Below are 21,961 nucleotides of genomic sequence, written 5' to 3' on the forward strand. Positions count from 1 at the left end.
CATGTCATGCCATACCTGTGCAGTGTAAATGTACCTTGCCTTGACCTCTCTCCCTTGAGCTTGCTCATGTCGCAGACAGGGGAGACCTGTGGTACGTAAACCCGGAGCTTACAAAGGTCAACCTCGTAGTCATCGGTGCATCACCTCATCCGCCTATCGCTGCAAGGTCAACACACACTCTACAACCTGTGGAGGCATGCCTGTTTACCACACCAACCAATTCGACGACTCGCATGCCGAACCCCCGAAGCCCAAGCTCCCCCGCAGCTACAGCAGCATGGCAAGGTATGAGCTTTCGAGGCACACTCCAGCATGCTACCCTACAGGTATTACTGGCCAAGCTGAACTGCGTTCCCCCACTGAGTGAAACGCGGCAGAAAGGCCGGCGCTCATCGTGCGGGATGAACCAGTCAGGTTTGTCCCTTTTAGCTACGAGGCGGCTAAGGGGAGGCAATATGACGGGAACAGGGGGGGGCATGAGTAACTGACTAACGGAATCGGTATAGCTCCAGCCTTGCTCAATGCTACTGCTCATCGATTCCCACTGGTCTGTTGCTTGTTTCTCTGTATTTAATGTGTAGTGTACTCTGTATGAGAATGAGAGACAGAGAGAGGACATGGCCCCCCCTCGTCCGCGCAGCCCGGGGACAACTCGGTAGTGCTCATGACGCAGGTTCCTGCGGATTGAGCTTAACTCCAAAGCCCACAAGGCGATGCAATTGGACGGGGAAATAGGCCCGAAGTCTTGAAGAAGAAGCTGGCCCGGCCCAGGCCTAGGATCACAGGTTTCATTGCAGTGACCATTGCACATCTCATCCAATCTAGCCCAGGCTACATTGAGTTTCTCCAATGATAGATTCCCCATGTGCCTTTCCCCCCTCTTCAAAGAAACACAAGGCACCAAAAGACGCTCGAGTCCCTCCAAGGCGGGGTGTAAATTCTTGGCTTTTCTTCGGCATTGCTATCCGCGCCTTGTCTCGTCGACTCTCGGCTTTCTTTCTTGGCCCATATAAACCAGGCTGGAAAACCTGGAAACCTTTCATCGGCATTTGTGGACCAACGGCAGACACGGCACTGGTTATTGCGCGTCTCACCAAGCCGGATCGTTACATCGACCTTATTTTATTTATAACCGTAACTCTGTCACCCGGTCAGAGCTCTACTCTACAGTGGGTAAAGCTTCCGTATTTAGGTCATAGCTTAGGAACAAGATCTTGTTTAACCCCGCGTATCCAGGCCCGTTTCCCGTCCATTTTTTTACCAATTTGCCGTCGTTGAACCTCTCAAAAGATAACCTAGCTTGGCACTTGCAGTCCCATTTTAACATGAGTTCAACCGGAGGCACGTACGGCTCCGTCGCCCACTCGGCGCCGGTGGTGAACGGCGATTCACACACCCATGGAGACGAAGAGCAGCCCCTCCTTGGAGGCGGCAGCAACAGCAGAAAACCGCCAGCGCAATCGCTGCGGAAGAAGCTGACGACCGACGTGCAACGCGACTGGGCTGACCTCGTCCTCTTGGCGTGCTACATCATCACCGGCCTGCTTGACAGCTCCTCGATATCCATCTGGGGCTCCTTTGTGTCGATGCAAACAGGTAACCTATCCCTATCTTTTTCATTGCACTTCTCCACCAACGTTTCTCCGACGTTTCGACTGACAGACACGAACCAGGAAACACGGTCTATATTGGCCTCGGACTCGCCGCCCCCACCGAATCAACCCGCTGGATCAAGTCCGCCACATCCCTGGGTTCGTTCTGCCTGGGTTCTTTCGTCTTCAGCGGCTTCCATCGCTTCTTCTCGCCGAAGCGTCGCTGGGTGCTCTGTGCGTCCTTTATCCTGCAGACTTTGCTCTGCACCGCCGCCGCCGTCATTCTCACCTTCGGCCCCACGGCGGGCAAAGATGAGATCGCCTGGAATGTGCTGGTTCCCATCGCGCTCATTGCCTTCCAGAGCTGCGGCCAGGCCGTCACGAGCCGCGCGCTCAAGTACAACGCGCTCACCAGTGTCGTGTTGACGAGCATCTACTGCGACCTCTTCTCTGATGCCGAGCTGTTTGCCGTGCGCAACGCCGAGCGGAACCGTAGGGTCGGCGCGCCGGTGCTACTTCTCATCGGAGCCATTTTTGGCGGGCTGTTTGCGCACACTTCTGTTGGCATTGCTGGGGCTCTTTGGACTGCGGCCGTGATGAAGTTTATCATTGTTCTCTCCTGGTTCTTCTGGCCCGATGAGCCTGCTCAGGAGGAGTGATTAAGCCCATTGTCTTAAGACTAAATTGCCAGGCTGAGTAGTGTACTAGGCGTTCGTTCAGTAAAACTATGGTAAAATTCGAATACACTACTGTTCGGTTATGGAGTACCACGACTTCGCATACTGGAAGCTTGCTGTGACCGTAAAAGCCAACACCCATTCGAAAGCGATAAGATCTGCAGATACAGTATCGTTGCGAGGGCTAGTATGAACTTACTCAAATGCCGCTTTTTTTTGCTAATCGCTACCCCAAGCCAACGGGCTTGCGTTACATCAACGTAATTGGGATCGACGCTGAAAATATTGCTCCTCTCGGTATCGCCTTGCAGCCGGGCTAGCTGCAAAAAGTCGTGTTCTAAAGCTATATTTTTGTGTTTATTTTTTCTAAAGGCGGTCGTAAAGACGCATAGACGAAATCGTAGCGAGTCAGCCCTACTACTTTGTACACAGCATTCGTACTGTAACACTGCGACGATGTACCGTAGTGATTGAATGCTGCCCACCAGCTGCCGCATAAAGACGGTTAGACTGCGATGAATTCTGTCCCCTGTAGTAATCATGGAGGTGGTATTCTTTCTAGTATGGGAAATTTATTGTGCAAATCCTGCTACTGCAATTCGAGTAAACCACGCCAGTTCTTCAAGGAAATGGTCATGGCATGCTATGATAACCGAAGCTCCATACATTAATGAAATTCTCCAGTGTTAGTCCCATGATGAATGGATGATATCTCACACTTGGCACTCAGCAGAATCCATTGTCAAGCATTGGTGGTATTGAAGTTTGCAAGTCAATTCTAGCTAATGTTCATGTTGATCTCACTTGATATCCCGAGGTATCTCGCCTTAAGTTCTTTCATCCGTCTAGTGAAATCTCGCAGCGCATCATAACTTTCATAACGCTAGTAGTAAGAACTCAAAACTGGCCTCGGAGTCCTATCTCGCCCACGGGGCGGTGTATCATCCGGTTTAGCCACAGACAAACCGCACGAGCAACTCAACGGACGCCAAGGCCGAACTTTACAAGTGGTTCTAACAATCGCCCGGGCGGTACTTCTCCTCGTCGCCGCCGTCGCGCCATAAAGCCCTGCATTATCGAGCCCTTCACGCTCATCCGGGTTATCCCTCTGAGCAGCGGTTCTCCGCCGCCCTTGTCTCCTCCAAAGAAAGCACACGAGCAAAAGCAGGACCAGAGCGACGAAGACTGAGGCGGCAATTGCTCCACCTATGGCGGCGCTCGCGAGGTGCACGTTGGACAAATGAGACGTTGTGGAAGTTTCAGTTGCCGCTATCGACCTAGTCGTTGAACGTGTGTTCTGGTCTTTCGAGTTCGACGACGGGGGCAGATCGGACGACAGAACCTTGAAACTTGGGCTCTCGAATGACTCGCTCCAACTATCGTTCCATACCCGGGCGGCGATTATAAAATATGACTCTCCGTCGGTGTTTAGGTCGGCGGGGATAGTCCATCCCGGTGTGAAGAATGAGCTTTGGCAATTATTTTTAGGTTCGCCGTAGGGAAATATTTCGCCGTCTAGATGATTGAAGTGTTAGTTTCAAGAAAAGCCCGAATGGTGCACCGGTGCAAGTGCTGTTAGTCGGACATACCCCAGATAGTGATGTTTATGTTCGTGAAAGACGACGGATCCTGGTGGTGTTGGAACCATAAATTCAATTTTAGATCCTTCCAGGAGTCGTATGTCTTTCCAGGCCATACTTCCATCGGTATTGATTCGCCCGGAAGATATGTGTCGGTCTCCTTGGGCCGGTTGAATCCCATTGCCGGTCTAGTCCAGCAATTCTCGACCATCGTAAGTGTGTTGTCGACGAGCGGCAATATTTGGGTGCAATAGTACACTTCAATTTATTTAAGGAAGATGCTCGGCAGATCAGTAGATGTTCGAGAGAGAAAAGAGGTGAAGTCGGCTAATTGAGGGTTTAACATCACAAGGAACATTTATAAGTTGGCAATTGAGGTGGCTAGGAAACAGCCACCTCACCAGTAGTCTGACACTAGGTGATAGTTGCGCCTAAGAAGACCGAACATAACCGCCACTAGATTCAGCTCAAAGCAGCTAAGTGTCGACCGTTACTAACAAAGCTTGCAGCTTGACTTGTTCTTTGAGCTAGCCAGGTATGATGATGGAGCACGTGCAGTCTAACTCGATCAATCACACGATTATTGGAATCTACAGTTTCTGACGATGGTGAGAAATAAGCAACAATCTAGCCTGTTAAATACATTTCTAGCACATGGAGAACACTTCAATGTGTCATGCGCTGTCTATGGATCTGCAGTGGGCTCGCAACTATATCTAGTAGATGTATCTCAAACATATCGACTTAAAGTAGGTCATTGTAGGTACCTTGGCTTTATCAATAAATGTACTGGCATACAACCTACCAGATCCAAGTTGTTTTCATATTACGAGTCCCTGGCGACCTCATATCTATACAACATCACACCCACTCTTCTAACGTAACTAAACATTATCGCAGCACCACCACCTCTGACACTCCTAGCAGATTTAAGCTCCAGGTACTTATAAAAAGGTTAATCACCATATGTTGAGTCTTTTAGCACGGCATACATCGAACATGATAGATCTGTGCTTCAACCTTGACAAGCGGGCTTATTTTTATAATATTGGTTCTGGGCGGAAGAGTGCTGTTTTCCAAACATGTGATGCTTCACAATGGGCGACAGTGGACAGTGAAGTAACGGGATCGTTCGATATTTCTCAGTGGCTATGAATATGGAAGTGTTTTGACATTCCCTACATCTCAAAGAACCAACTTGCATCAGCAGCCACTGTGCTATGTTTCTTTTCAAAAGTCTTTACAGCGTATTACAACCGTTGACGTGTTCTAGTACAACTTTGAGTGTGCAATTATGGTATCTCGTACGCCAGGCTTCCGGCCTAGTAATCGCTGAGCCGGGTACCTGGATCGTTGTGCCAATGTCCTCTCCAGATTAACGAACTGAAAGCTTAAACCAATCAAACGATACATTATGTGCCTTTGTGCGGCCGCATCTGGTTAGCATTTCTATGCCAAATGTCTCTTAAGGCAGCCAATATTATGGCATGCTTTGCGATAAGCTCACCATTGGCTCGAATATTACAGGCTAAAGACGCCCTGGGACAAGTGCTGACTTTAAGATCCCTACCTAGCACGAGAATGGCAGTGCGTAACAGAAGAAGAAAGCCGCGCAGCCCTAAAAGCTACCAAGGGAGCCTTGCCTTGGGTTTTCTCTTGGTACAAAATGTCATTCCATGGAATGAACTCGACCGCTAATATAAAGAAATGATGCTCTGCCTGCCTGCGATGTGACTTCGTTTCGGCCTCTTCATCCACTGATTAATAAGTCGAAATGGAACTCTCAGTCCTTGCGGGGACGATCCTCGCGGTCGTCATCGGCTTGTATGCCGTGGAATCAGCCATCATCCTCTCCAAAGGCACGAAAGAGCCCAAATACGTCCGTCCCCGCGTCCCGCTCATCGGTCACCTCATCGGCATCTCCAAACACACCACAGGACCGTATTTCACCCAGATTGCGTGAGTCTTCATCTTCTGTAGTCTGATAATCCGACGTGACTGAAGTTTCTCAGCTCCACGCAAAAGTCGGGCATCTTCGTCCTGCCCGTCTTCACTCTCAAGCTCTATGTCATCGTGGAGCGCAGACTCGTCGGCGCCATCCAGCGCCATGCGAAAACCCTATCATTCACGCCATTTGCGGCCAAAGTCGCGAGCAAGCTCAGTGGCGTTGGTGAGATTGCCCTCAAGATGCACAATCACCTCGAGGGCCCGCCCGAAGCCAAGGAGTACGACAGGGTCCAGCGAGCGGCTCTTTCGGCTGGTACAGATTTGGATGCCATGACTCTCGTCGCGACCAAAGTGCAGATGAAGCACGTCGACAACCTTTTCGCCAATGCATCCAAGACATCCGGAGCGCGAATTGAGCTGTACGAATGGGTGAGGCACCTTATCAGCGTATCGGCATCGGAAGGGATGTTCGGGCCAATGAACCCATTCAATGACCCTGTACATGAGGCAGACTTTTGGTATGTAGAATCTGGCTGGCTGATCCCAAAATTGTCAACGCTGATACAAGGAAATAGGACATTCGCAGACGCATCTCACCTCATGATGATAGGAGGACTGACGCCAAAGTTGTTCGCAAGAAGCGCAGTACGGGCCAGAGAACGCAACGGCAAACGCTACGAAGAGTACGTTCGCCGGGGCGGCGTCGATGACTCCTCGGGCCTAGTCAAGGCCAGATACCGCGTCCTCAAAGCAAACGGTGCAACAGACGACGAGATAGCCCGTATCCACATCGGTTTCGACATTGCAATGTTAGCCAACTACGCCCCGACGGCATTCTGGGCGCTCTACGAAGTTCTTTCTCGCCCAAGTCTGGTCGCGGAGATCCGCGAGGAAGTCCGCAACGCCGTTGTCACCGACGGCGAGGACGCTGACTTTACTCTCGACCTGTCCATCATCAAAAGAGCGTGCCCGCTTCTTCTGTCTTCCGTCCAGGAGACTCAGCGGCTGAACTCCGTGCAGATGGCTATCCGCGAGATCCTCCGCGACACAAACGTCACCATCGACGACAAGGAGGTTCTTCTGAAGAAGGGAAACTTCTTGCAGGTCAACGGCATCACGATGTTGCAAAGCGAGGAGACGTGGGGGCCTAATGCGGCCGAGTATGATCCGTACCGCTTCATCAAGATGAAGAGAACGCCTGGTACGCCCGGGGTGGCTGCAGCCAATGAGTTGCCGCCGAATGCGTTCTCAGTATGGGGTCTCGCGCCACATGTTTGTCCTGCAAGATGGTACGCGACGGGGGGCATTCTGGCAATGATTGCGATGATGGTCTTGAGATTCGACTTTGATGTTGAGGAAGACTGGAAGGTGGATGAATCGAGCGGCAGGGCATGGAAGAAGCCACAGGCAGCCAAGGGGTTCTCGGCTCTGCCCTCGCCTGCTGAGCCGGTGCCTCTCTTTTTGAAGGCGAGAAAGGAGTTTGAAGGGAAGTGGGGAGTGAGAATTGGAGCGCCGAGTACGAGACTTCAACTCTCGGTGGCTTAGTAGTTGGTGTGAAGAACTGCGACTATATCTTGGTCCACTCCGACGTTTTCGTTGCAAAGAGGAATGCTTCTTGAAAGCATGCCAGCTTTATGATGAATGGGCTCTTCTTGATTAATCTTTAGATATTAAATTTCCCCAGCTTTGGTAGCTCAACTTTGGTCAGATGCGCGCTTCCACGATTACATCACTTGATTAGGTATGATATTGACGAGATGTACAGTATCTGTTACACATCGAGGTAGGTTGACCATGTCGGCCATGGCAAGGGTATAGTACTGTAAGCACATACGCCTATTCCTTGTTGTCCAACTTCTCCCGCTTCAGGTACTCAGCAACCACCTGGGGAAAGGTGTCGACAATGGAACCCTTCTCTGCCTTCCAGCCAAGCTTCTCCATCCTTGACGCACGAACACGCATGTTGATTCCGTACATGATGGCAATGTGCATGGCCCAGGTGTCCGGCGGCGGCGGCGGAGCATCAGGGTCGTAGTCGCTCCCAGCGATGCTGGCTCTCGCTGCCTCGATCACGCTGACCGACTTGATGTCCGTGGTCTCAATGACATTGTTCTCCTTAAGGACAGGTACGAGATGCTTCATGAACTTTCCGAATGAGATATCCTCGCTAGTTCCAAAGTAGTAGGCGTCCGGTCCCCAGATATCGAATGGTTCAGACTCCGAGGCACCGTCGATGGCCTTTCCGACGAGGACCAGGTACATTCTTGCGAGGTCAGAGACGTCGATCCAGGCATGGGTGTTTTCTCCCTCGGCGATATGCCAGCCCGACTTGAAAGCACGAGCGGTAAGGAAGATGGCGGGCATCGTGATCGGTGTCGAGTGCTCAATAGAGGGGCTCATGCCGCCGACAAATCCCGGCGAGACGATGGCGACGTTGACATTCGGAGCCGCATCTCGTACGATCTTATCGGTCACGGCGTGCGTGTGAGCCTCGCCCTTGAACGCGCAGATGTCTCCAATATCGGCGATATCGTCCCACCAGCGGGCGTCCTTGGAGCCGGTGGGCTCGTCCCAGATGAGAGACGCCCCCGATGTGTGGATGTAGTACGGCTTGACACCGTCTCGGGCCTTCAGACCAGTGAGAATGGCTTTGATCCCTGCGTCGTGTGTGATATCAGGAGATGTGTTGATGACAATGTCGGCTGCCTTGCTGCAGTTCTCAAGAACCTCGAGATTGCCCGTGTCACCAACGACACATTCAACCTGCGGATACTTGGCGGCCAGACGCGCAGCCTTGCCCTCATCCCGCACCAAGGCCTTTACCTTCGCGTCGGCATGCTTCTGGAGCAGCTGATCAAGCACGGCACCGCCAATGTGGCCAGTGGCACCGACACTACAAGTATTGCTTAAGTCATGCTGGTTATTGCGGACGCCACGAGGAGGACCACTCACAAGAAGATATTAACCATGGCGATAGTGACTTGACCTGTGATTTTGAGGAGCACTTTTCAAACCCTGGAAACCACGGAGATTTTATTTCTACAGAGAGCCACGAGCGACCCCTCACTGATGAATAAGATATTTGCCCTCCGAGACTCCACTGATGTGGGTGGTTATCGTTCAGGGGCCGTCTTCTCAAGGATTAAACATGTTAGCGTGTGAATCCTGGCCCACCATATCTTCAAAGATTGGCTCAAAAACCACGGGCGACGTCAACCATCGACATGAAGAGACGGAATGCGCGGAATATAGCCTATGGCTGGAGTCGTTGTCTGCGGTGGAACACACCAGCACTGCGTAGTATCAGCAAATATGTTGATGAACCCTGATAGGCCGGCCGCCCTAGACCCCCGAAGCAACCGTTGAAACCATGAAAATCCTGCTTGAAATGGTTAGCATGTGACTTCGCTAGTGTTTTAATCCCGGAATAGGCACAGAAACCCCAGACTCTTTGTGGAGCCGCATGCATTGACAGCTCACGCATAGTGGTTGCATTATGCGAGGTCTGCCAAGTTGAAGAATCACCTCACATTGGATAGATTTAGAGCCGTTGCACTAACACGTAACCGACGCGAGGGTACTGATTGCATCTGATAACCACTGCTTGCCTTAGCTTAGCTCTTAGCTCAGGCATTGCCCAACTGTCGGTGGCATGATGGGCTGACTGGTGTGAAGAAGCTTCGATTGCTTTCTGAAGGACCCAGTCGAGTCGTATCCCGCTTCCATGCCATAAAGCTTAAACGCTGTCAAGTGTTTAGTTGATCAGAGAAGCCTACGGCTACTAAACTACCTAGTTTTGACAGCTTGACTGGTCTTTTGATTCCCAGCCACAAGAACACTTTGATATTTACGGCAAACCACCCAATCGATGCGCCTCTATATAAACCATTTGAATACGGTATATTCTTTTCTGTATCCGATATCCGACGATACGTATGAAACATGCATGTTCAGCAGGCCTACTGCGGCATTTCCTCTCTTTATATACCAAAAATAACTAACAGAAACCCCTTTCGACTTGTCATATTTCTTCCAGAAACCATCTAGCTTTTTTTTACAAATTTGATTCCTTGAAACCTTGACATACACTTTTTCTCCGACTCATCAAACATCTAACAAGATTATATCGGGCACCTTGAGCAGCAACAGCAAGACTAGCTTGTTCGAGGGGGGCCGCTTACCAACATGAAAAGACTTGGTGAATAAGTATGAGAAGATTCAGCATGCACACTCACAGCCGTCGAACGACATAAAGTCAACCACGACCACAGATCACCGCCTTGGTCAGAGTCTCTGGCAGTGGTCCGCGTTAGTAAGTAAGGCTCTATGAGCACAGTGAAAACAGGGCTTTCGAAAGTGTTTGAGAACAGCTACGCCTACTTTCCGTGCATATCTTTCATTCTGGCGCGTCTGGTTAGTTATATTCAGCATCAGAAGAGAGCTGCTAGAATCTTATGAAGAGTCACATCTGCCGCCAAGTTGAAAAAGAAAACCGCAAACATTCATTCACAAACTGATCAGACCCATGTAGAGGTTCTGATCCGGTTGTACTATGACATCAAGACTCCTGCTTCAGATGCCCCAGCCCTTGTGAATAGGCCAACATGGTAAACTGAGTAAATAAAGAATTAAGGAAGCGCGAAACTCGAGTGGCGGCTCAAAGCAGTTCTAAAGCATGGTCATGTACGAGTGCGGACATTCTATAGACTATTCGACATATGTATTGATAAAGCTATTGTAACAAATCAACACTTCTTCTCTCTCACGGACCACATCTCAAGCCAAAACACAATTATTAAGGCCTCCTGGCGACTTGTGGCCATCATACAGGGTGAAAATGAACAGTCGCAAACTTCCAAAAAGCGCTGGCAGGCTGTGTGATTTCAAGACGTAGAAATGATACAGTTAGATGACGTTTATTTGAAATACCAGAAGTCCGATGTGAGAGAGGTAGGTAATTAAATTGATAGAGTAGAGCTACAGTATCGACCAACACCGAACGAGTTCCCTCGAGTCAGTTCAGTGCTCTTATTAATGACAACCATAATTAGATAAGCAAAAACCATTACAGGATAACATACTATTAACAGCGGGTATCTACTCACAACAATATGTTTTATACAGCAATGATGACAACATTCTTTTAGTTGAATCCGAGTATTCGTGACAAATATTCGTGATGAAGTATATAAATCAAGCCACAGCGAAAATAGCGGGTGATGTTTGCTTATGTAATTACATACCTATCGTCGGCAGCTAAGCGACCATCGCGTAAACAACTAAATGACACCATCGTCTACCAAATTACGGCAGGTACTTTTTTCAGGGTATCAGCGACAAGTGTCTTGCTCCTTCGGCCCTCTCAGCACCAGTGACCTTCTAAATTTGGTCAAGTGACCCCCTCTGTAGGCCCCAGCTAGAGGGCAACCAACCTCCCCCCCATAGCAACCGAGGCCGCGATAAGATAAGCAATTTAAGTGGAGACAACAAACCACCGGGCCCGTGTCGGCGCAGAGTCAGTCATGCTTCCCCCCCATTGGGAGTCGATTGGTATTCGCATTGAAGCTTCCGGCCAGCTTGAGTCGCACATCCATCCGAAGCTACAGCTGTCTTTTTTTCGTCTTCTTCCACATCAACCACCTCCCCTCTCTCAGACCCCCCCTCGGTTGTTTCTATCCTCAAACACACCGCTCCAATATATACTCTGCGTCTTTTATATTACGCAATCCCCATATCTTCTTCCTCAACCCCTTGGTGTTTCTCTCAAAACACCGTACTTCCTCCCCCACAACAGCTCCCTCTTCGACCTCGATAGCAATGACCAGGCACACACCTGATTCCATCCGCTCTCGAGTCTCCTCGCTCTCCCTACGCCTACAAGCAATGGAAGCCGCCGAAGCTCTCTCACGCTCCCAATCCCCTGCGCCCTCCATGGCCGCCTCGACATCTCTCCCCGCCGCCTCTGCCACGAAGGCCTTCGTTCTCGCCGATATGGATGGTCGTCCGGCCTCCTCCAACCCCATCTGCGAGTCCTGCTGGAACACTCTTCGCTACAGCGAGGTCAAGCAGACCGTCAGAGCGTCTACCCCGGCCGCCTGCAAGCTGTGTGCCGTCGCCGCTGGCAAGCCCGAAGCCTACACTCAACCCTTCATCGACTTCCTTACCGAGAACCCCACCATCTTCCATGCCGTCTCCTACTTCAAGGAGAAGCTCGCCGCCGCCGGTTTCACAGAGCTTCCGGCCCGTGATAGCTGGGCCTCCAAAGTCCAACCCGGCGGGAAGTACTGGACCACCCGTAACGGCTCCGGTCTCATCGCCTTCACCGTCGGCGAGGCCTACAAGCCCGGCAACGGTGTCGCTATGATCGCCGGTCACATCGACGCCCTCACCGCCAAGCTCAAGCCCGTCAGCACCAAGCCCACCCGCGCCGGATACCTCCAACTCGGCGTCGCCCCCTACGCCGGCTCTCTGAACCAGACATGGTGGGATCGCGACCTCTCCATCGGTGGCCGTGTCATTGTCCGCGATGAGGACTCCTCCAAGACCTCCATCAAGCTCGTCCGCCTTGACTGGCCCATTGCCCGCATCCCCACCCTTGCGCCGCACTTTGGCGTAGGCATGATGGGCCAGAACAACCCCGAGACCCAAGCCGTGCCAATCATCGGCCTCGACAGCTCCGACTCCTCCACCGCCTCCCCCGAGCTCCTCGGCCCCAAGGGCTCCTTCGTCAACACCCAGCCTCCCAAGCTCGTCAAGCTCATCTCCAAGGAGCTCGGCCTCGCCTCGCCTACTCAGATCGTCAACTGGGAACTCGAGCTCTACGACTCTCAGCCCGCGCAGACCGGCGGTCTCGATCGCGAATTCATCTTTGGCGGACGCATTGACGATAAGCTCTGCTCCTGGGCCGCCTTCACCGGTCTCCTGGCTGCCGAGTCGGACCCTTCTGACGGCGTGATCAAGCTCGTCGCACTCTTCGACGACGAGGAGATCGGCTCGCTGCTCCGCCAGGGTGCCCGTTCCAACTTCCTCCCCTTCACCATCGAGCGCGCCGTCGAAGCTCTCACGGAAAGTGCAAAGACGGACGTCGCCTTCGGCTCAAACGTCCTCGGCCAGACATTTGCCTCGTCGTTCCTCCTCTCCGCGGACGTCACTCACGCCGGCAACCCCAACTTCCTCGGACTCTACTTGGACGAGCACGTCCCCCGCCTCAACGTCGGCATCGCCATCTGCGGCGACAGCAACGGCCACATGACCACCGACGCCGTCTCCACCGCCATCCTCCAGCGCGTCGGCGAGCTCAGCGGTACCCCTACCCAGACCTTCCAGATCCGCAACGACACCCGCAGCGGCGGCACCGTCGGCCCGGCCCTCAGCAGTGCCATGGGCGTCAGGGCCGCCGACGCCGGTCTGCCGCAGCTTAGCATGCACTCCATCCGCGCCACTACCGGTTCGCTCGATCCCGGTCTGGGTGTGAAGTTTTTCAAGGCTTTCCTGGATCTTTGGGAGAAGGTTGATGGCGAGTGGCACTAAGGTGTTGAAGAGGCCCTTTTTTTTTTCTTCTTCTTCTTAAGTCGGAGCACAAGCATTCAGATGGCCGGGCGTCATGGGACAGAGAGGCGTACATTGACGTAGGAGTTATATATATCAGCGGGAGCGGGAGCGGGGGTGGTGGTGGTGGTGACATATACAGCAGATGTGGGCATGTGGACGGGGGAGAGAGAGAGAGACTATGATTTATGATTTTTGCCTGTAGATTATGTACTAGCACAAACTAGACGCATCAATAGATACGTCCACGTTCAATCTGGACTTTTTAAGTAAAAAGTCAAACCGGTGGTTTTTGCATGTTTCGTTGAATCGTCCCATTAGGTATTTTCCAAATTACAATCACCTCACCCCGCCACGCTCCGCCATACCATCGTCAGCATAAGCCGCCGCCTGTCTAATCTCCATCGAATCCGCGTCCGGCGAGAGCATATTCATGTCCTCCGGATCCTCATCCGACACGGACCCCTCATCGTCATCGTCGTCGTCGTCGCTAGCCATGCCCCCTGCCTCCTCCAACTGCGGCTCGTCGACCTCGATCGGCTTCCTCCTCTTCTCAAAGTCCTGCCTGTGCGCCTCGGCCAAGATCTTGGAGAAACTGCGCTGCGGCGGCGCGGCAAAGCTGGGCCTGCGCCGTCTGACCGTGCCCTGCTCGGCGCGCTGCGACGCCGCTGCCGCCGTGGTAGTGCCCGACGTCGCCGCCTCCACCGCCTGCGCGGTGCCGTTCGTCTCCGTGATGTTGGTATCCTTGAAAGCGCTAGAGACCGTCGGCGACGGCGAGACGAGAGGTTCCATTCGGTACGGCAGCGGCACGTCGCGAGACGCCTTGTATACTTTGACGTTCGCGCAGTGCTCGTTCTCGACGCGGAAGAGCGTCCACATGCCGCGACGACTGACCTCGGCTAGTGCAACGAGGAAGGAGACAATGGTGGAGTGTTGGGCGTCGTGAGTGAAGATGGCGTAAAAGATCCACGCGAAGCGGAGGATGGGGTCGAGGACCATGACTAGGTAGTACGGCCAGCGCTTTTTCAAGGCTGTGATTTCTCGGAGGAGATGGTATTGCGGCTGCATCAGGGAAAAGTCCATGAACAGATCCCAGATTGCTTTGTTTCTGTTAGTTTGTGCACATAAAAAGGGATGTAAGGGGGACTCACATGTGTAGACGGCGTTGATGGTGGAAAAGGTGATGAACATGGCTAGATTGCCCCTCGTGCCGTCGATCCGGTAGATGGAGAGCGACATGGCGGCCAGGATAGACATGGTGTATTTACCGCCGTTCACTAGATGGGGGAATATGTTGCGGGTATCTCTATATCGACGAAGACACTGGAGGAAACGCCAGATGGGCGGGAGGGCGCCGAGGAAACCGAGGACCCGTGAGTGGCTCGAGTTGCACTGCACCGGGTTCACCCAGGCGTTGGCATATATACAAAAGAACAGCTCGACGTTCTTCGAGGGAGTTAGCTACGACGGGGACGACAGAGGATAAATGTTTACTTACACACATGGCGTATGTCAAAGAACAGTAAATGTCGCCGAGGAAGAAGTCTCTGAACTCGACGGGGTATAGGCCTGCTAGCAGGAGACGCCACTTGGAGGTTGTTAGTATTTGGGAAACGCTAGCACACGAAAACGACTTACATGAGCATAAGCAAACCATCTCCGGCTCCTAGGCATGAGCACAGGCGCGGGCAAGAGGATGATGGCCGCCGAGATGGCGATTAAGGCTACCGGGTAGTACTCGTACATGTCTTCGGTGCCGTATTCGCTAAAGTTGAGCCATAAGAAGAGACCAAATATCAAGGCGAACAAGCTCGGGAACTCGGCCAGCTGACGCCAGTCGAGGTTGTTTCGGGTGTCGAATTCAAAGATGAACGGGTAGTTGATCTTGTTCCTGGTCCAGATGGCACAATTGATGCAGAACATGCAGAACAGCAGGAGCATGAGGAAATAACCGCCGTAAATCTGCAACAGGTAGCTCGTCTGTTCGCGTACCCTGGCGTCATCGTCCCACAGGAGTTGCACTCCAAAGACGGCTCCCTGAATGGCAAACACAGCACCCGTGCCGATGAGAATTCCGCTCCTGAAAGCACTGCCGGACTCGTCGCCGGGCCTGCGGGCCATGCTGCGCAGCTTGCCGGCCGCGATCTTGTGGTTACCACGCTCAAAGTAGCGCGCGTAGAGGTCCTCGACCGCCTTGATGTGTCCGTCCAGGACATCGCTGTTGACGAACCACGACTTGTTGACCTTTTCGTTCATGTATCGATACTGCGGGCGGGCGTTGACGGCCTTGTCGTACTTTTTGTTGAGCTTTCGGAATGCCGTCCGGTTGAGGAGGGCGTACGACTTAAGCAGCTCGAGACCTCGGTAGAACTCCTGCAATGCGAGCTTCAGCTTGCGTTTCGCAGACCGATAGGGCACCTCGTGCTCGGGGGGTCTGCGGATGTAGTCCCGTCTGGCGTCGTGTCCCTCCCTCGGTGCCATGACGGGGGTCTGGGCCATCTTTTGAAGAGCGCGGGAGTTGGGACCAGGCCTGAATATCTTGGACTTTACAGGATCCATCCAGCCAAGGGGACCTTTCTTCGAGTCGTCCATGTCGCCGTTGCCTCCGTTCAAGTACTCGGTCTCGGCCTGTCTCTTCTGAGCTTGCAGTTCCTGCGTCCGCCGGTTCCTCATCTCGTGCAGCTGTTCTTTAAGCACGGCGAGACGCTCACCAGCCTGGTCTTCCTTCATCTTGTAGAATGTCTCCACCTTGTCCAACTCTGAATCCAGAAACTCATAAAACTCCTTCTCTTTCTGTCTGACAATGTCCATTGCCAGGCCTTGAAGACCATATTCCGGGTTCGTGCCAGCCCGGTTGAGGGGTGAGGCAGAAAACAACCTCCGCAGACCAGCCCGTGGTGAAGTACCTGACCCCGGCCCTATCGTCGCAGAGTGAGGAAGCCTCAGGGTTGACGGGGTACGGGTTGGCTCTGGTGCTGGTGGCGGAGCGGAAAGATGAGCATCCTCAGCCGTAGTCTTGCTCCTTTTCAATTCCCTTCTCGCCGCCAGGTTGTTGTCCAGCAGCGGCGCAGGCTGGGGGCTTGGTTCACTCGCATTAGACGGCACTCGTATGGCAGGGCCAGGCAGTTCGAACGTCGTCTTCCGATGTAAAGGAGCTCCGGTTTCCTGATGAGGCGGGGTATGAACAAAGCTCCCATACTGCATATCGTTTGAGCTGTTCGTCAGGCCATTGCGCTCGTTATTTGTCGGTGCCGGTATCGCTCGTGAAGGTGTCGCAGTCTTTTGGCGTGCTGACCCAACTGGTGCCGGGCTGTCACGCAGCGACGTGCGCTCGTCGAGGTGTCCCCGGTTCGAATCGTTGCCATGTCTCTGGCTATTGAAAGGGGATTGAACGTGAAAGAAGCCGGAACTTAGGTGATTGTTGTTCTTGTTCGCCTGACCCTGAGGGCTACCGTTGGCGCGATTGATGGCGCGGGAAACGGCCTTGATGTACTTCTTCCCCGCCTTATAATTAAGGTACTTGATGCGCCATTCTGAAGGCGTACAAAGTTATTCGTCAGCAAGAGAAGAACCAAAAAAAAAAACAAGCAATTGACAAAGATCTCATGCGTGTCTCGGGGTTGTCGCACCTGGTACGAGGTCCTGCTCGAGCTCCTTTGCGAACTTCATGACGTAGCAGCGCGCGTTTGTGCGGCGCAGCGTGGCACTGCTTAAACAGCGGTTCTCCTAAGGAACAGGCGACTGGACGCCATGAACCCCCCCTGTTTGTGTGTTGATATCAGAACCGTACCCTGTCTGCTCAGCTTGTTTTTTTTTGTTGGGATGGTGAGAAGTTGTGACAGTTCAGAAATGCTCAGCAGTAGTAAAATGCAACCAAAAACACAAAAAAGCCTGTGCTCCAAAGTCGATCGGGTCTTGGCTTCAGCTCCCCTCCGTTTCGCGTAGGAAAATTGTTGTTTTTTTTCAGAGGTGCGCATGGACAAACAGTTCGCTTCTTTTCGCCAAGCTTCTCTTACGAGCCAAGCGCCCCACCTTTATTGCATCTGGATTTTCTCATTGCCCCGTTCTTATCGTTATCTGAAGCCAGTAAATGGCGAGTTTTCCCCTCCTGAACTGCAGCTGATGACGCCGAAATACGACACATCTTTCAGCGCTGTTTCCGTCCTGTTGGTGGAGGTTGTCGCTGGAAACTCGCTATACAATGGCATCCCAGGCGTCATCCGGTCCTTATCTTCAGTCGTTTCACACCATTTCAGCGGTAGGGCTGGGCGGGAGGCGGTTAGCGGTCAATGCTCTCGATTATGTCAGCTCGGATGTTTTCCGGGATCGGCAACTTTCTTTTTTGGGGGAAACACGATGGATTTCTGTTTCGACGCTTTCTTCTCAACTCGTCGACCTGCCTTCCTCCCTTCCTCCCTGTCTTATCCAAACTCTTCCAATGTTGAGCTCCGCGGCCTGTCTGAAAGACATTATTTTCTTGATCTCTTTCCATCAACAGAGAAAATCATCGTCGGAGTAATTCGCTATATTGAGCAACCCATGGGCTGGAAATACCACATCCGGCATCCCCTGCCGAGAAGCTCTCCTCATGATTCACAGCCCAACTCTGTCTCGTCGTGATCCCTTACGGATATTCAATCGTTCATCACAGCCGTATTACATCTTGGCTCAATCTCGTCACTGTCACTTACATCTCAGCATTGGTCTCGCCAAATGTGACTGTGCCGCCAAACCAACATCAGCACCAACCAGAATAACAGCTGGGTTAACAAGGATCCTATTTCATCCATCAGCTGTGGCCCTGGACCGGAGTCATGTCTCCTGAATGGCCCCATGCAAGTTCATAACCACATATTCACACAGATACGCGCCCACAATCCTGCATACGGTTGCCTTTCTGGGAATGGCTAAATGCTGTTGGTGCAAGAGGTAAAGGAAACCTCCCCTCAACGCACGATCCCTGCCACTTGCAATCGAGACCCCCGACCCTTGGCTTACATAGGATCCAACACTCAACCGTGATTTGCCTCTGTTGGCCGCGAGAAACGGGCTGACAGTCCTTTTTGCTTTATGCACCATCTCTTCTCGGTCTTGAGGCCTATTTCTTTTTGCTTACAACTGGAATCCAACTCTACTTCTCCACGGCTGTCGACGCAGCCGAGCGGAGAACCCTCCACAACTTCGTCCACATGGAGACGCACTTCACTCCATCGGGCAGTCCGTCGACCGGCCGGTGGTAACCCCCGTCCCCCGGAAACTAGGATTAGTAGTGTACTCCGTACGCCTTCTCGACTTGGCCTTATCGAACGGTCCCACGATGCGTGGAGAGAGGGGAAAACAGCCTAAACGAGGAGAAAAGAACGGCGTCGATGGAAGAGAGCCAATCGCCTACCGCCGCGCGTTTCCAACTACGATGTAAGCCTCGTAAAGCGGATCCTTTTTCGTCTCTTAATGACTGTTTAATAGCACCTCCAACGACTTTGGCACCACTTTCTGTGCCGCAGGCGAACAGGGACGTGGCAATAAAGAGCTTGACGCCTAACTTGTTGTTGGTGCTCGACCGTCGCTGTTGGTTCTGCTCAGCTTTTGTTCTGGTGCGGTCTTTCAAATTGGTTCCACCTCCTCTCAATAACCAAGATCCCTGGATAAGGAATCTCTCAGGCTTGGATATTGCCGTTGATTCGCCCGCTAGACGAGATATGCTGCGGTAATCCCGTTACTCGGACCAAGACATATCTCGCCACCATCGGACGGGCTGTTGTTCCTGTCCTGACACACTATCCAGGGGAGGAATATCCAATCATTTAACACATCTATCTAGTATCAACTTGTGGAGTTAGCAGCGCCGTCTTCATTATTTTTTTAAACAGAGAAGGGCAGCAGGGCAGTTTACCGTTTTCCCACCAACCCAACACAGTAGCCGAGACTTGGCTCGCTGGACCTTGCAGGCTTAATTTATGTTGGCGGAGGGCCCTGTATTAACTTTTTTGTGGAGGTCTCTCGTTGGAGCTTTTGCCCGACGCCGATGACCGCCCCAGTAGGCACCAGCCACGAGTTCACGAGGAACCACTACAGATATTTCTTGTCTTACCACGGGAGACGATCTGCAGGGGTCCCGACGCCTCTCCCTTTCGTGTCCATCTTGTGGCAAACAGGAGATACAACGTTGTTGCTGTCCAGTGGCTAGCATTATGCTTCCAACTTTGCTTTTTCCCCAACACGCAAGAAGCAAAACATGACTTGTCAATCTTGCGTTGGCCATCACTTCCATCCTGGAACAGTAATGAGGCAGCAAAATGGCGCCATGTGCTGTTCCCCGCCCGCCTCGTCCAGCTCAGCCAGAAGCAAGGGGGGAGGGTGGGTGTTTACTCCGTTACACAGGGTGTGTGTGTGTGTGGATGTCTCGCTTGCCATGGGAAGGAGTGCGAACTACACCTCTGACATCGTGACCTTGCCGGCCCGGCTCGGCCATCTACTCCCCCGATGTACAAGGTGGGCGCACACTGAACATCCCCATACCTTGCAGGTCGGTTGGCTGAACTGCAAACTTGGTTGGCCAGCAACTGCATCCTTTACCAAACTGTCGGGACGGGAAAATGTTCTATACCCTTGATTGGCCCCGTGTAGCTTGACTTGGGGGCAGAAGAGGTATCCGAGACACAGGAGCAAACATCCGTTTATATCAGGTCCAGCAGCTTCTTGTTCCCCTCTTCCTGTGAGACACCCTTGCTTGTCCCGTCCTTCGGTTCTTGTTGGTTTTCTCTCTTTTCTATGCCTTGGTTCCCTTGCTAGACCCTGCTTTTACATAGATATCTGCCTCTTTGCTCCCATCCCAAGATCAACGCGTTGCCTCTTTGCTACAGTGAACTCGGTTACCCTCGAACGGCACACATCTCCAAATTGACTGTGTCCAAGATGAGTTTGATCATGACTGAGCCTAGCCTCATACGCCGGGCATCTCGTAGATGTTTGAACGGGCTGAAGAGAAAGCTCTCAAGAGAAAGTGCATCCAAAGACGACCGCTCAAGCATCAGCCAGAGATCACAGCGGTCGTCGTTTTCAAGCTCATCGCTGTTCACAACGACAACAGTAGAAGAGGATGAGTACATGCCCCTGGATGAACCCATACCCGAAGACCCTGAGAAAGAAGACTCGCCGCATTCGCAACACCGGTCGCACTTTTTCGCAAGACTGCCGCCTGAGATTCGTCAGCAAATATACAGAGAGTATTGGGTTGCTTGTGGGGTTGAACGCCACGCTTTTTTGATGTCTAGAAAGCTTCAATATTCTGCATGTGTCACGAACCACCGCGCGCCAGATGAGAGACAACTTGGTCTCGCGAGAGAATGGGACCCGTCGCCCGCGTTACAGCACCATCCTCAGTGGTTTAACAGGATGACATCGACATGGTGTAACCATTGGAGATGCGAAAACCTGTGGAAAGATGTACAAGACGGCCGCACGGTAGATTTGAACGTGGGCAGGACCCAAGCTTTCATGGCTTTGTTACTATCCTGTAAACGAATGTAAGTCGACCGTCTTCCTATTCCCCCCCTCCGCTCTTCCGCCTCCTCAAGCCACCAACAAGTCCTAACTCCCCCACCCCAGATACGAAGAGAGCATAGATTCCTTTCAAGACTCCAAGGTCCTCAACATCACAAGCGGCCGCACGCTACAGCGAATCATCAAATACCCCCGCCCAAAGTACCTCACCGAAGCTCGCACCATCAACATCTCCCTCCGCGAGGACAGCGGCAATTGGCTGTACCTCAACGGCGTCTCCATCTGGCACATCTTCTCCGAGCCCGAGATCAAGGCGAGCAACGTGTACCTGTGGCTCGACGCCGAGTGTCCCCTCACCCGCCGCCTGCTGCCCGAGTTCCGCGAGCTGTACACGACCATCCCGGCGTCCATCACGCCGAAGCTGACCATCGACTTCCCCTGCGACGCGCACGACGGCTTCTGGGCGTGGGGGCAGGTGAAGATGAAGCCGCAGTGCGGCAGCCCCGCGAGCGAGGCCAAGACGGTCGAGGCGTTTGAGCCGCGGTTCAAGGTTGTCGCGAGGGGCCGGCAGCGGTTCAACGAGACCTCGTGCGGTTGGGTCAGCAGTATCGACCAGGGGAGGCCGAGGCCCAGGGTGTTGGAGATGAGCAATCCCTTTGAGGATATCATGTTGTACGGGAGGGGGATCCATGACGGGTTGTATTATTGAGGGTTCTCTGATTAACCCGGTGATTTTGGAGTTTTTTTGAGGCGATGATTTGTAGCGTTTGGTGTCTGAGAATCGAGAAGCAATTCAACACTTTTTGAATCAGTCACAAATTTCCTCGTTATAGGAACGTCCTTTGGAAGCTGTGGTCTATCATGAGCCCCTTCAAAAGTGTCTCATAAACAAGATGGGGCCATTGTTCAGGTACGAAATTTCACGCTATGGCAAGTGCTTGGGATGGTTCTGATACCGCATAATGAACTACTAAAGGTATCATATGTCCGGCAGTACTCTAGACGACCCTGCATCAGCAACACTTACACCCTGGAGCATGCATGCACCACAGCACATCGGATAGTCTTAAGATTAACCTGACAACGAACCCATCCAGACGAACGTCCAGTGATG

At 52.5% G+C, this 21,961-nt stretch overlaps 7 protein-coding genes across 7 annotated transcripts; 4 read left to right on the plus strand and 3 right to left on the minus strand.

Annotated features, from left to right (window-relative positions):
- Positions 1–1,325: 1,325 nt before the first annotated feature.
- Positions 1,326–2,251, plus strand: CTRU02_201270 (DUF1275 domain protein; the record flags this gene model as incomplete). The annotated part of the gene is made up of 2 exons (XM_070203818.1): positions 1,326–1,596; positions 1,674–2,251. 2 exons carry the CDS (start codon positions 1,326–1,328, stop codon positions 2,249–2,251), a joined length of 849 nt encoding a protein of 282 aa, XP_070062400.1.
- Positions 2,252–3,047: 796 nt separating this feature from the next.
- Positions 3,048–4,060, minus strand: CTRU02_201271 (uncharacterized protein; the record flags this gene model as incomplete). The annotated part of the gene is made up of 3 exons (XM_070203819.1): positions 3,048–3,152; positions 3,288–3,784; positions 3,859–4,060. The coding sequence occupies 3 exons, from the start codon at positions 4,058–4,060 to the stop codon at positions 3,048–3,050; spliced, it is 804 nt and encodes a 267-aa protein (XP_070062401.1).
- Positions 4,061–5,623: 1,563 nt separating this feature from the next.
- CTRU02_201272 (cytochrome p450) lies at positions 5,624–7,341 on the plus strand (the record flags this gene model as incomplete). Its single annotated transcript, XM_036726303.1, has 3 exons — positions 5,624–5,808; positions 5,862–6,328; positions 6,365–7,341. 3 exons carry the CDS (start codon positions 5,624–5,626, stop codon positions 7,339–7,341), a joined length of 1,629 nt encoding a protein of 542 aa, XP_036581985.1.
- A 291-nt stretch (positions 7,342–7,632) lies between these two features.
- CTRU02_201273 (nucleoside-diphosphate-sugar epimerase) lies at positions 7,633–8,765 on the minus strand (the record flags this gene model as incomplete). Its single annotated transcript, XM_036726304.1, has 2 exons — positions 7,633–8,689; positions 8,749–8,765. The coding sequence occupies 2 exons, from the start codon at positions 8,763–8,765 to the stop codon at positions 7,633–7,635; spliced, it is 1,074 nt and encodes a 357-aa protein (XP_036581986.1).
- Positions 8,766–11,613: 2,848 nt separating this feature from the next.
- CTRU02_201275 (aminopeptidase I zinc metalloprotease) lies at positions 11,614–13,326 on the plus strand (the record flags this gene model as incomplete). Its single annotated transcript, XM_036726306.1, has 1 exon — positions 11,614–13,326. The coding sequence occupies one exon, from the start codon at positions 11,614–11,616 to the stop codon at positions 13,324–13,326; it is 1,713 nt and encodes a 570-aa protein (XP_036581987.1).
- A 357-nt stretch (positions 13,327–13,683) lies between these two features.
- CTRU02_201274 (SYG1-like protein) lies at positions 13,684–17,013 on the minus strand (the record flags this gene model as incomplete). Its single annotated transcript, XM_036726305.1, has 5 exons — positions 13,684–14,444; positions 14,496–14,790; positions 14,843–14,932; positions 14,983–16,877; positions 16,974–17,013. 5 exons carry the CDS (start codon positions 17,011–17,013, stop codon positions 13,684–13,686), a joined length of 3,081 nt encoding a protein of 1,026 aa, XP_036581988.1.
- A 3,246-nt stretch (positions 17,014–20,259) lies between these two features.
- Positions 20,260–21,556, plus strand: CTRU02_201276 (uncharacterized protein; the record flags this gene model as incomplete). The annotated part of the gene is made up of 2 exons (XM_036726307.1): positions 20,260–20,870; positions 20,953–21,556. The coding sequence occupies 2 exons, from the start codon at positions 20,260–20,262 to the stop codon at positions 21,554–21,556; spliced, it is 1,215 nt and encodes a 404-aa protein (XP_036581989.1).
- Positions 21,557–21,961: the final 405 nt, after the last annotated feature.

Source organism: Colletotrichum truncatum (assembly GCF_014235925.2).
Source record: "Colletotrichum truncatum strain CMES1059 chromosome Unknown Contig_0001, whole genome shotgun sequence".
Classification (NCBI taxonomy): domain Eukaryota; kingdom Fungi; phylum Ascomycota; class Sordariomycetes; order Glomerellales; family Glomerellaceae; genus Colletotrichum; species Colletotrichum truncatum.